This window comes from Microcaecilia unicolor, chromosome 1 (assembly GCF_901765095.1).
Source record: "Microcaecilia unicolor chromosome 1, aMicUni1.1, whole genome shotgun sequence".
Taxonomy (NCBI): Eukaryota; Metazoa; Chordata; class Amphibia; order Gymnophiona; family Siphonopidae; genus Microcaecilia; species Microcaecilia unicolor.
In genome coordinates this window covers 272,597,297-272,610,232 of record NC_044031.1, presented here as the reverse complement: position 1 = coordinate 272,610,232, position 12,936 = coordinate 272,597,297, and the positions used below count along the sequence as shown (strand labels likewise).

General features: G+C 43.8%; 1 protein-coding gene across 1 annotated transcript in view; it reads right to left on the bottom strand.

Annotated features, from left to right (window-relative positions):
• Positions 1-12,936, bottom strand: part of LOC115472384 (nephrocystin-3-like) — a 228,543-nt gene that overhangs the window by 11,421 nt on the left and 204,186 nt on the right. The window contains exon 26 of the mRNA XM_030206641.1: positions 2,686-2,811. Coding sequence (XP_030062501.1) covers positions 2,686-2,811 — 126 coding nt within the window. The remainder of the gene's footprint in view (positions 1-2,685; positions 2,812-12,936) is intronic.

Sequence of the window (12,936 nt, the reverse complement as noted above, 5' to 3'; positions counted from 1 at the left end):
GGATAGGACGACTTCCCTATGAGGAAAGGCTAAAGTGGCTAGGGCTCTTCAGTTTGGAGAAAAGGTGGCTGAGGGGAGATATGATAGAGATCTATAAAATAATGAGTGGAGTTGAACAGGCAAATGTGAAGTATTCCAAAAATACTAGGACTAGGGGGCATGTGATGAAGGTACAATGTAGTAAATTTAAAACAAATCGGAGAAAATGTTTCTTCACTCAACGTGTAATTAAACTCTGTAATTTGTTGCCAGAGAATGTGGTAAAGGCGGTTAGCTTAGCGGAGTTTTAAAAAGGTTTGGACAGCTTCCTAAAGGAAAAGTCCAGAGATCATTATTAAATGGACTTAGGGAAAATCCACCATTTCTGGGATAAGCAGTATAGAATGTTTTGTACTTTTTTGGGATTGTGCCAGGATTTGTGACCTGGATTGGCCACTGTTGGAAACAGAATGCTGGGCTTTATGGATCTTTGGTCTTTCCCAGTATGGCAATATAACCGTGTTTTAATACCTACATAAATTGAATTGCAATAGCCAAATCTGGTTAAGACTAATGAATGAACTAAAGTGTGAAAGACTGATCTTGAAAAGAATGGTCTTAATCTTTTAAATTTCCACAATGAATTAAAGACATTTGAGACTACTTTGGAAATCTGGCAATCAAAAGAAAGAAACTGATTAAGATCCCCAAGATTTTCATGGTTGAAGCCAAAGAATAAGTAACATTATCAATCTTATCATTTGAGATGGTTATTGGGTGATAACGGCTAATTACTATCATAAATTTTGTTTCAGTATTAAGTTTCAGTTTAAAATTAAGAGCTCAGGATTCCATTAAGTTGATACCTACTCTGATTTTGTTTGCAATCTCATGTAATTATTTGATGAATGGGATATACATCATCAGCACATATGAATGCTGAAAACCCGTTTGATTCTAGCAAATGGCCTAAAGGGATCATCATAATGTTAAACAAAATAGGTGGCATAGTAGAACCCTGTGGCACTCCCAAGAAACCCATGACGATGAGATAGTACCCAACTGCTTAGCTTGGTAAGACCTGGATTTTAAAAATCCAGAGAACCATTTCAAGACAGTCCCACAGATTCCAAAATAGTCAAGTATGTTTAAAAGGATGTCATGATCAACTGTATCAAATGCACTAGACGTGTCAAATTGAAGAATTAAAACTTTGTTGCCTAAGCTTAATTCTTGTCTAAGATTGGCTACTAACGTAGTAAGAATGGTTTCAGTACTATATGAGGGCCTTAAACCCGATTGATATTTATGTAGAATTGAATGATTAATGTAGAATTGAATGAAACTGAAGATATTCCATTAACTGATAAGTGATTAGCCCCTCAAAACTTTGACTAATAAAGGTATTGAGGCCACTGGTCTGTAGTTGGAAACAATACTAATACTAATTTGACTATTTTTCGGGATCATAGTTAAGATTATGCTACCATTGCAAGTAGGGAATATATCATGAGGTAACATTAAAGTTAGACTTGAATATAGGTGATCAATTAAAACCTTAGGTGCTGGTTTCAAGAGATAATTAGGACAGGAGTCAAGCAAAATAAATAAATAATTTACAAAATAAAGGGGGATTGGCATCGAATGAAACATCAGGAGGAGAAGATCTAAGCACAGTTCATGAAATATCAAGATCTAAGTTCAAGGGATATCAGACAGGAGGTGCGGAATTATTTGGAGGGGGTGTGGCTGCTTTGATTCCCTGCATGCATCCAAATGATACAGAGGATCCGCAGATTCCTTTCTAGCATACATTGGAAGTGCGACAGACTGATCGCTGTAAAATGGGAAAATTACCTTAGGCAGAAAGGATGGCATAGGGCAAAGGACCACCTTCTCTTGGGACATAAGGAGAAATGGTTCTCAACAGGAAAAAGTCTGCAACTCTGAAATCTGCCTAGCTGCCATCAGAAACACAACCTTTAGAGTAGATTCAGGACAGCACAGGACCCTTAAAGGATGATTCATATATCCAGTAGTTTTCAGTCTCCATCTGTTGGTAGGAGAATGCATACCCCACTAGTTGGAACTGATCTGGAGAGACGATAAGGAATAGGGCAGTTAGTTTTCACATGGGTGCTATGCTATGAGTGTTGGATAGCTTTGTTTATTTATTGCATTTGTATCCCACATTTTCCCAACTGTGTTATGTGTCTATTCAGGTTCCCTTTGTCTAATATTATATTTTGTTAAAAGATCAGAAACCATTCAGTGTGAAATCGGGGGGGGGGGGGGGGGGGGGGGGGGGGGGGGAGACTTTTTTGACATCACTTAAGAGTCCTCAGTTAGTTGCTTCTCTTTCTTTTCCTTTGTTCTGAGGCTAACCCCTCATACTGATCTGTTTCTCCCTCTTCCAGAATGCCTTTTCCAGTGACATCAAGGTGGCACCATGTTCCAGATAACTGAAGAAAAGTGGATGTTGGAAGGAAGAAGAGCATGAACTACAGTAGTTGATATCTCTGTTTCCTTTCCATCGTGGACCTGTGAAAAGCCTTAAGAGTTCTAAGCTGCAGTATAGGCAGCAAGCATTGGTTATTTATTTATTTTGTCTCAAGCAAACCACCATAAAGAGGAAAAATCAAATGACTTTCAGAAGTCTGAATTAACCTCAGACAGTTTCTAAAAGTATAAAATGAGAGAACATACCATCTGACAGTAAAGCACTGCCAAGTTTACTAAGGCAGTAGCTACACTAGGATGCTTAGGGCCAAACGATTTTTGTCGGATCTCAACAGCCAGCTCGTACAAAGGCATAGCCTTATCCAACTTTCCCTATAAAATGAAAAAAACAAAACAAAACTGCAATTGAGAAGACAGATAAATCCAATATTCACAGGACTGACATCTTCTGAGAAGACTCTAATGCTTGATAGCTTTCACTCTTTAAAAAAAAAAAACAACCAAAAAATCACAATATGACAGTATTTTTAAAACCAGAAAAATCAGGTCATTCTACAAGTATTTCTACAGAACTTGTATTTTTTTCTCAGCACAATCATTTAACCAGGCTAAAGAATTAGGCTCGCCGGCTGTCTCGTCATATAGACTTTCCTGGGAAGTTGGGGCACAGTGAAGGTCTCCAGAGGAAGCTGGAGCAAAATGGGTCTGTTGGTACCTCACTGATTCTCTTTCATCTAGCTAAGATCAAGCGATTGAGATTGACATTACGCATCACTGAAGATAAGTGCTCTTGAATTTTGATTGTGTTTATTTTTTGATTCATGAACCTTGTTGCTTTAAAATTAAATATTGATTTTCACCGGAGATTTTTTTAACCGAAGATTACTTTTTTTTTTTTTTTTTTTTAACTGTGTGCACTTTGATCCCCTGATTGGGCTGTCCGGTTTTACATGCCATTGTCCATAGTAGTACGAGGTTTTTTTTCCTCCTAGTGAATAACTTGTGTGCTTATTCATTGATTCACTGTATCCTTTGTGGTTTTCACACCTCTAATCTCAATGAACTTGATCTGTGGATATTTTACTTTAAACAATTAGGAAAGCCAGCTCAATGTAAACCGAAGTATATAAAAAAAAATCCTTAACACCACAGCTTGAAGAAGTGGGCCTGAAAGCTTGTGCCTTTAAAAATAAAGGGCTCTAAACAAATACTTTGGTAGTATCCTTTAACTCATGCTTTTTTTTTTTAATTATCTTTATTGTAGTGTGCAAAGATTACAATTTAAGAGGTGCAAAACTGTCCCAACAATAACAAACATTAGTACAATTGTACATTAGAAAGTCAACCCTCATAATGAATACTGAGTAGTATCATTCACTTTCTATGTCTCCAATTTAAAACTCTTGAAAAGTGTTTCTTTTATGCCCTCCCTAGCATGCATACAACTCACACATACCCACATCACTCATTGTTGCACACTTCTTAACGTGCTCACTCTATATTCCCATATGCACAAAGTATTCTTTCAATTACAGAAGCTGTTTTGGGACCGTGCAAGGAAACAGCAATAAAAAAACAGGGAGGGGATGGAGGCCCATGCTCACTTCTTATCCCTATAGCCTAGGGCGCACTTTTGTACCAACTGGTGCCATAGCTGCTTAAAATACAATAATTTGGGTATATTTTTTTCTTTATAAGTCTGCTGCTCAAACAACGCCATGCTGTGCATTCTTAGCAAAAGCAACATACAAACAGCAAAGGTGACAAAAAAGTCCCCAAACAATGGTGCAGTGCAGAATTTATTGATAAGTATCACTGACTCAACACGAGCTGTGTTTCGGCCATAAGGCTCAGGAGTCAATAACAGAAAATTGCACAATGGACTAATAGCATGTAATGCGATTAAGTAACTGCACCCAAAATACACATCGAAGAAAATACTGCCACTACGTAGCACTGCAGAATAGCTCTGCTGTTGTCATCAGAATTCAGGGTGCTCCCTGGTGTTGGCTTCCCTTGGCGTGCACATGCGAGCTGAAGATCTGCCCTTAAAGAGACTGTGCGCTTGGTTTCCAGGATGCTTGAGGTACACCTCTTCCGGTCTAAGGGGATATATTTAAAGACGCTCCAGGCACTCCTCCTATGCAATGGGTCCTTTTGGGCCTTGATTTGAGGTCTTTATGCCTTGTTCTGCCCAGTGGCGTAGCCAGAAGGCAATTTTTGGGTGGGCCAACAGGTTGGATGGGTGGGCACTAGTCGTGTGCTGGTAAATGTACAACAGGCTCTCTTCCCAGTCCACCTCTGTGCCTCCCCTCAAAATTGCAGAGCTGGCTATAGCCAGGGAGAGAGCCTTGGGGAGGGGGGGGGGGGGGGGCAATGCATTACTCTCTCCAGGAAAAAAAAAATTAAATGATCCCAGGTTCCAATCTAATTCATGTTTAATGTGGGATAAAATGCCATAAATAAGTAAATAAATATAAACTTTTAATGCTGAGCACCTGATTCTCAAAGTGGACATATTCCAAACACTATAATGAAAATAAAATGATTTTTTTCTACCTTTGTTGTCTGGTGACTTTGTTTTTCTGATCATGCTAGCCCAGTATCTAATTCTGCTGCTATCTGTCTTCTTAACTCCGTTTCCAGGGCTTCTTTTCCATTTATTTCTTTACTTTCCACCTTTCTTCTTCATTTCTTGGCCCTACATCCGTAAGTAAAAGCTGGGTCCTCCGCAGACTTGACTATCCAGTGGATCCAGCTTCTGCCTATTTTCTTCATCCATGTGCAGTTTTTCTCCTCTCTTCCTTTTCCCTCATCTCCTTCCTCACTCTTCCCTCTCCCTCTATCCATGTCCAGCATTTCTTCTCTCTCCCTTCCCTCTCCTCCATCCATGTCCAGCAACTTCCTCTCTTCCCTGCCCCCCTCCAGCCACCCAATGTCCAGTGATTCTCTCCTCTCCCCTGCCCCCCCTCCAGCCACCCATACCCAGCGATTCTCTCCTCTCCCCTGCCCCCCTCCAGCCACCCATGTCCAGCGATTCTCTCCTCTCCCCTGCCCCCCCTCCAGCCAACCATACCCAGCGATTCTCTCCTCTCCCCTGCCTTCCCTCCAGCCACCCATACACAGCAATTCTCTCCTCTCCCCTGCCCCCCCTCCAGCCATCCATACCCACCCAGCGATTCTCCTCTCTCCCCTGATTAGCTCCGAAGTGGCCGCGTTAGTGAAAGCCCTGCTCGTCTCTAGCCTTCCCTTCGAGTTCGTTCCCTCAGAGTCCCGCCCTCGCAGAAAGAGGAAATGACGTCAGAAGGCGAGACACTGAGGGAATGAACATAGGGAAGGCTCGATGGGCAGAGCTTTCGATGACGCGGCTGCTTCAATGGAGGTAAAAAAAAGATTTAAACCCCGGGCGAGGGGATGTTGGGTGGGTGGGCCCGGAGGGAAAGTGGCTGGGCCCGAGTCCATCTAGACCTGCCCGTGGCTAGGCCCATGGTTCTGCCGCTAGACACTTGGTGAACACCTTAGGAGCTGATGCGAGGACAAACGGCAGAATGCAATACTGATAATGGTATTTCCCTATTCAGAATCTGAGATACTTCCTGTGACTAGGAAGAATCAAAATGTGGGCATAGGCATCCTTTAAATCCAAAGAGCATAACTAATCTTTTTCCTGAATCATGGGAATTTGTTCAGGGTCTTTAGGTCTAGGATGGGATGAACCCCCCCCCCCCCCCCCCAACGTCTTTTTGGCCACAAGAAAGTACCTAGAATAGAATGCCTTCCTTTCTTCCCCTGGTTGTATGGGTTCAACCACATTGGCCTGTAGAAGGGGAGAGATTTCCTCTACAAGTACCTGTTTGTGCCAAGAACAGATGAACAATGATCTCGGTGGGCAATTTGGTGGTCTTTGATGCCAATGCAGGGCATAACCGAGATGGACTATTTGTAGAACCTACTGGTTGGAGGTTACAAGGGGCCATATATTTGATGGAAAAAACTCAGCCTTCCCCGCTACCATCCAAGATGGTTAACTGGACTGTGGCTATGCTCTCCTGAAGCCAGTCAAAAGCTCATCTTTAGCTTTGACTGGGGAGCTCGCTAGGACTTCTGAGGATGGAACTGGTGAGGCTGAGAATGCTGGGCCTGGGGCTGCTGGGCAGAATGAGAAGGTGGCGGAAACCTATGCCTCAGAATAGTAGGGGTGCCTCTTAGGCCCACTCAAAAACCGAAGAGGAGGCTGCAGATGAAGGTTGTCAAAACAGGGACTGGATGGTATCCGTATGTTTCTTTATGTCAGCGACCTCCTCCACCTTGTCCCAGTGGAATAGCTGTGGGTGGGCCTGGGTGGGCCCAGGCCAATCCAGTTTTGCCATTCACCCATCCAGAAGCACAGTCACATAAGATTCACCATCCCTTCAGCCTCCCTCCTGTAGTTCCAGCACCTCAGTGTCTTCCTCATAAACTCTCACCCTCACCACAGAGCTTGCATTTTGCTGTCGGCGCTGCCCTGCAGCAACTCTACACAGACGTGGCGTCCTCCTCCGGGGACTTCCCTCTGCCGCACTGATGCAATCTCCTGTTTACAAAGGGCAGGACGTGGCAGAGGGAAAACCCCATAGCAGGAAGCTGTGTCTGTGAGTTGCTGCAGGCAGCACCGATAATGATAAAAGCAAGTGCTGCGGTGGGGATGAGAGAGGGTGAGGAAGACAGCAGGGTGCTGGATCTGCAAGGGGAGGGGGCTGAAGGGAGAGGTACTGGATTTGCGCGCGGGGGGGGGGGGGGGGTAAGGAAGACACGGAAGTGCTGGCCCTGGGAGGGGAGGGGGCTGAAGGGAAGGGAGAGGTGCTGGATATGCAAGGGGGTTGGAGGGAAAGGGAAGAGGTGCTGGATATGCAGGGGGGGACAGAGGAAAGGGAAGAGGAGCTTCACATGTAAGGTAGGCTGGAAGACATGTAGTGGGAGGGGCTGGAGGGAAGGGAGAGAGATGCTGGATATGCAGGGTATCACTGAAGGGAAGGAAGAGATGTGGATCTGCAAGGAGGGCTGCAGCGAAGAGAGAGGTGCTGGACCTATGGGAGTGGGAAGGGTTAGAGGGAAGAGAGAGAAATGCTGGACAAGGGGATAAAGGAAGAGGGTTTTTTTTCATTCAATGGTTAAGCTCTGGAACTCTTTGCCAGATGATGTGGTAACAGCGGTTAGCATATCTGGGATTAAAAAAGGTTTGGACAAAGTCCTGGAGGAAAAGTCCATAGTCTGCTACTGAGGCAGACATGGGGAAGCAACTGCTTGCCCTGGGATTTGTAGTATGGAGTGTTGCCACGATTTGGGTTTCTGCCAGGTACTTGTGACCTGGCTTGGCCACGTTTTGGAAAACAGCATACTGGGCTAGATGGACCATTGGTCTGACCCAGTATGGCTACTCTTATGTTATGTTCTTATGTGAGATGCTATATGGGGATGGCATAAGAGGGACAGAGAGTCAAGAGTGCAGTGATAAAACTCATCTATTTACATCCACACTAAAGAGTATTCTTAGTGGTTAAGCTGTTATGAATTATAATTTTGCTGTCCGTGGGGGGGGGGGGGGGGGGGCAGTTTTGATTATTATGCCCTGTGGGGAAATGTATTGGGCTTAGGCCTCTTGGAATATTTTTGGGCCATAATATCTTGGGGCTGCCAAATTGAGCCATGGGGAAATGAAGGATTGGGCATGGGGGAGGGGATGGAAGGGGAGACTGTAAATTGGAGAATGACACGGGAACAAAGTTTGTCCCCTGTCCCATACCCGTGGGCTGTGTCTCTGACCTGTCCCCCTCAGGCTCTGTTTTATCTGCACAAGCCTCGAACACTTATGATTTTATATTTCTGTGTTTTTATTGAAGTATAAAAAGGAACAATATTCTATACAACTGTTATTTATAAATCACAAGTAGAAAACAATTATAACAATGAGCAAACTGTTAAAATGTCCTGGACAAAATACAACCCGCTCTGTATGCCTTAGCGAGATAAAAATATGCCCTGTGAAGCACTGTTAACAGTGCTTCACAGGGCATTTGAGCCTAGTGTCTAAGCCTCTCTACCTGGGGGACACGAAGCATGAGTCCTGATCTCCTAGCTTGTTTGAGGAATGATTTGACTACCAGAGTGGTGATGCAGTTTTGCCCTCTCAAATCCTGGACCCTTCTGGATACAAAACTATGTATCCACCTTCTTAAGTATGATCTACACTGAGAGGGGAGATTCCCAGTTCCTCATCAGTGCATCTTTAAAGCTAAGGTGCAATGGTACTGTGACCCCTTCCTTAGGGGGCAACTCATAGTTCAACAGATAACATCTCTGCCCTGGACTCTTCTTCCGTCACCAATTTAAATGGGATGGCTGAAGCCATCTCCTTGACAATACTGGTGAAAGAGTGACCCTAAGGAGGAGATTTATATCTCTCAAGGTGGGAAGGGATCAGTAGGGACTCCTTCTCCGAGAAGTAATGAGGGTCTTCTTCTTGAGTCCCATAAGCGGTCCCAGTGAGATTCCTCACCATACAGACTGCACTGAGTGAGCCTGTGCCTGACCCAGCTCAGTGGAACCACATCCACATCCTGAAGGGCAATGGTATAGTCCTACCCTCAGACTCTGGGGACACTTCCCTCCCCCAACGTCGAGAGTGATACTGTATGAGTTAATGTAGACAATGCCTCATCTGAAGGCTGTCGTTAATGAATTGGACAGTTATTTATGTTTGAGCGATGCAGACAACATTGTTTTGGATTTTTTGGAAAAACAAGCAAAAGTGCTGGCCAAAACTGGCAAAAATTGCATAGGGGATCCTGTGCATTCCTGCTATCAGCACGCCTTGTGAGATGACTTTTTCTATTGCAGGATTGACTGTGGAAGACAGGAGAGCTAGACTGAATCCTGAGATTGTTGAATTATTATTCATCTACAGATTGAAAAATCATAACAGTGCTTCACAGGGCATGTATTTTATCTTGCTAAGGCATAAAGAGCGGGTTGTATTTTGTCCTCCCGGACATTTTAACAGTTTGCTCATTGTTATAATTGTTTTCTACTTGTGATTTATAAATAACAGTTGTATATTGTTCCTTTTTAATCTTTAATAAAAACACAGAAATATAAAATCATAAGTGTTCAAGGCTTGTGCAGATAAAACAGAGCCTGAGGGGACAGGGCAGAGACACAGCCCACAGGTAGGGGGCAAGGGACAAACTTTGTTCCCGTGTCATTCTCCAATTTACAGTCTCCCCTCCATCTCCTTTCCCCCTCCTCCATGCCCAATCCTTCATTTCCCCATGGCTCAATTTGGCAGCCCCAAGATATTATGGCCCAAAAATATTCCAAGAGGCTTAAGCCCAATACATTTTCCCCACAGAGCATAATAATCAAAACTGACCCCCCCCCCCCCCCACCTACGGACAGCAAAAGTATAATTTATTATTATTTATTACATTTGTACCCCGCGCTTTCCCACACATGGCAGGCTCAATGCGGCTTACATAGTAACAATAAAAAGAATTACAAGTCGTAAGAAGAATATACAATTTGTAGTAAATGTAATATTAATGGGGTGACGGATAAATAAATTGAACATAGGAGGAATTAGGTGTAGAAGGAAATGGGCGTTAGTAGGTAGGCGTAGGAAGATGAACAATAAATTATGACGATAAGCAGGCACAGTCTAGAAGCTCATCCCCATAACCAATCTGTGCCACAGTATCAAACGCCTTGGTAAACAAATATGTCTTCAGTACATGTTTAAATTTCAGATACCAATATTTTAATCTAGCATGAATAGCGAATGAGTTCCATAAAGGAGGAGATGTACAATAAAGTGCAGAAATTCATAACAGCTTAACCACTAAGAATACTCTTTAGTGTGGATGTAAATAGATGAGTTTCATCACTGCACTCTTGACAGCTATTTTGCTCCAGTGTTCACAAACTCTTTGGACTTCCCCTGTGAGTTACCTCTTTGCCTCTGCAGTTTCTTAGAGCACCACTGAATTAGCAGTTTCCACAACCTGCCAGGCCACAATCTCTGGTCTAAGGCATGCTGGTTGCACTTCTTGTGCCTGGGCCCACCATTCACCATTATTAGAATTACAGTAACTTCCCATGGTTGGCAGTCAGCTAGCTCTTAGGTGCTCCAGTGCTGATCATAAGAACATAAGAATAGCCATACTGGGTCAGACCAATGGTCCATCTAGCTGAGTATCCTGATTCCAACAGTGGCCAATTCAGTCACAAGTACCTGACAGAATCCCAAACAGTAGCAAGATACATGCTACTGATCCCAAGGACAAGCAGTAGCTCTCCCCATGTCTATTTCAATAGCAATATAAAGACTAATAGTGATTATTATTCATTTAAGCCCCACTTAAGCTCTTTCATGACAGTCAATTGTCAAGGCTCCCACAGAGCACATCTGTTCAGCCACTGGTTCCTTCTCTGGTAGGGCTTTCCTGTTGTGTCATTTGTAGTTTGGCGGCCAATTCTGCCAGCTGCAACTCATTAAGTTTATTTCTTAGCTCGTTTAATTTTATCTGTCCACTGGTGTCTTTGGGGTTCTTTTTATGTGCTTGTTCTAATTTCAATAGTTCTGCCCTAATACTCTCTTCTTGGTCAACTCGTGTTTTGGTTATATGTGTTCCCAGTACTATTAATTGTCCTCTAAGGACCGCTTTAAGACCTTCCCATAAATATTCTGGGCGGACCTCCCCCACATCATTAAATTTAAGATATTCCTCAATAAATTTTTCTATCACTGGATATTTTTAGTATCCATTAGGATTGCCTCATTTAACCTCCAGTATCGCATGCCCACCTGCCGGAATCCTATATGTAGTTCTATTACCACTGGAGCATGATCTGACCAGGTGCGTGGTTCTATATTAATCTCACGTCTCCCATCCATCCATCTATTCTAGAATAGGACCTGTATTTAGCGGAGTAGTATGTATAGTCTCTTTCCTGTCCATGTTTTGCCCTCCATAAATCTGTCAGTCCCCATCTGGCCAAGAAACCCTTCAGTCCTTTCCTATCTAGTTTAGCATATACAGCTTGGCCTGTGGAGTTATCTAACGGGGGATGAATCGTGACATTAAAGTCTCCCCCCAAGAGGAGTCGACCTTGTTGGTGTTTTTGCAATTGTTGTTCCACTTTTTCTATAAACTGTCTCTGCCCGGAATTCGGGGCATACAGATTAACATTTGTGTACTGAACATTATATAATGAGATTAATACCAGCAAGAATCTACCTTCTTTATCAGTTACTGTATGTTGAACCTGCCAGGGAAGTGAATCCGACAGCGCTATTAATACCCCTCTCTGTTTAGAATTATCTATACATGATGAGAATAATATTGTAGGGTATCGCCTATGACCCACCAGCTTCTCGTGACACTTTTTCAGGTGTGTCTCCTACAAAAGCACTATGTCCGCTCGCAAGCATATCATTTCTTTGAATGCTAACTGGCGCTTCATAGGCGAGTTAAGGCCCCTCACATTGAATGTTACACACTTAAACACTTTATCACCCGATGCCATTCAATCAGTCTATTACACATCCACCACCGTTCCCCCTTGTCCCAATCCCCCCCCCCCCTCCCTCTTTCCCCAATAACCTGGAATAGCATGCCCCCTTCTTCTTTGAGGGCATGCTAAGAAAAAGTGTGGACTTCCGTTCCCGCCTTCGGTACCAGCCCATTTAGGCGCTCTGGCCCTTAGTAGCTTGCAAGCACAGTTCTAACTGTCTCAGTTCTTAAATTTGGCAAGTCTTTATGGGCAGAAATTTAATTCCAAAGTGCGGTGTTCCTTCATGTGCCTTTCCCTGCCGCGAGCCGTTGATCTGATGCTGGTCTTCTCAGCCGTCCTCGCCCCTGCGATACTCTCTGCCATTTCTGCTTGTTCTTTTTCGGGGATCCACTGGATTGACGCGCTGTGGTCGCTGGTGTCTCCTTGTCCTGCCCCAAAAACTCTTGAGCCTCCTCAAGCGTGACTACCCGGCGCTGCTTGCCCTCTTTATAAAACACTAGGGCAAAAGGATGTTGCCACTTATATTTGATTCCCTTATCTCGGAGCTTTTCCGTTAATGAGCGCAGTGCCCCTCGCCTTTTCAATGTGGTAGCCGCTAGGTCTTGAAATAATTCAATGGGATATGTCTCCCATATTATAGGACTAGCTGCCCTTGCTTGGTGCATGACTTCCTCTTTAACTTTGAACTCTGTAAAGCAAGCCACAATGTCTTTAGGCACATTAGCCTTTCTCGGACCAAGTGCCCTGTGCGTTCGCTCTAGTTTGATTGTTTCTGGTGCCACTGTGCGCTCCGGGGTAGAGAGCAGATGAGCCGCTATATCCTGCACTACCTTTTCGCAGTTGATAAATTCCGGTAGCTCCGGCAGGCCTCGCACTCGGATATTAGATCGCCGGCTTCTATTTTCAAGGTCTTCCACCTTGTCAGTGAGGAATCTCATGTTTGCTTGT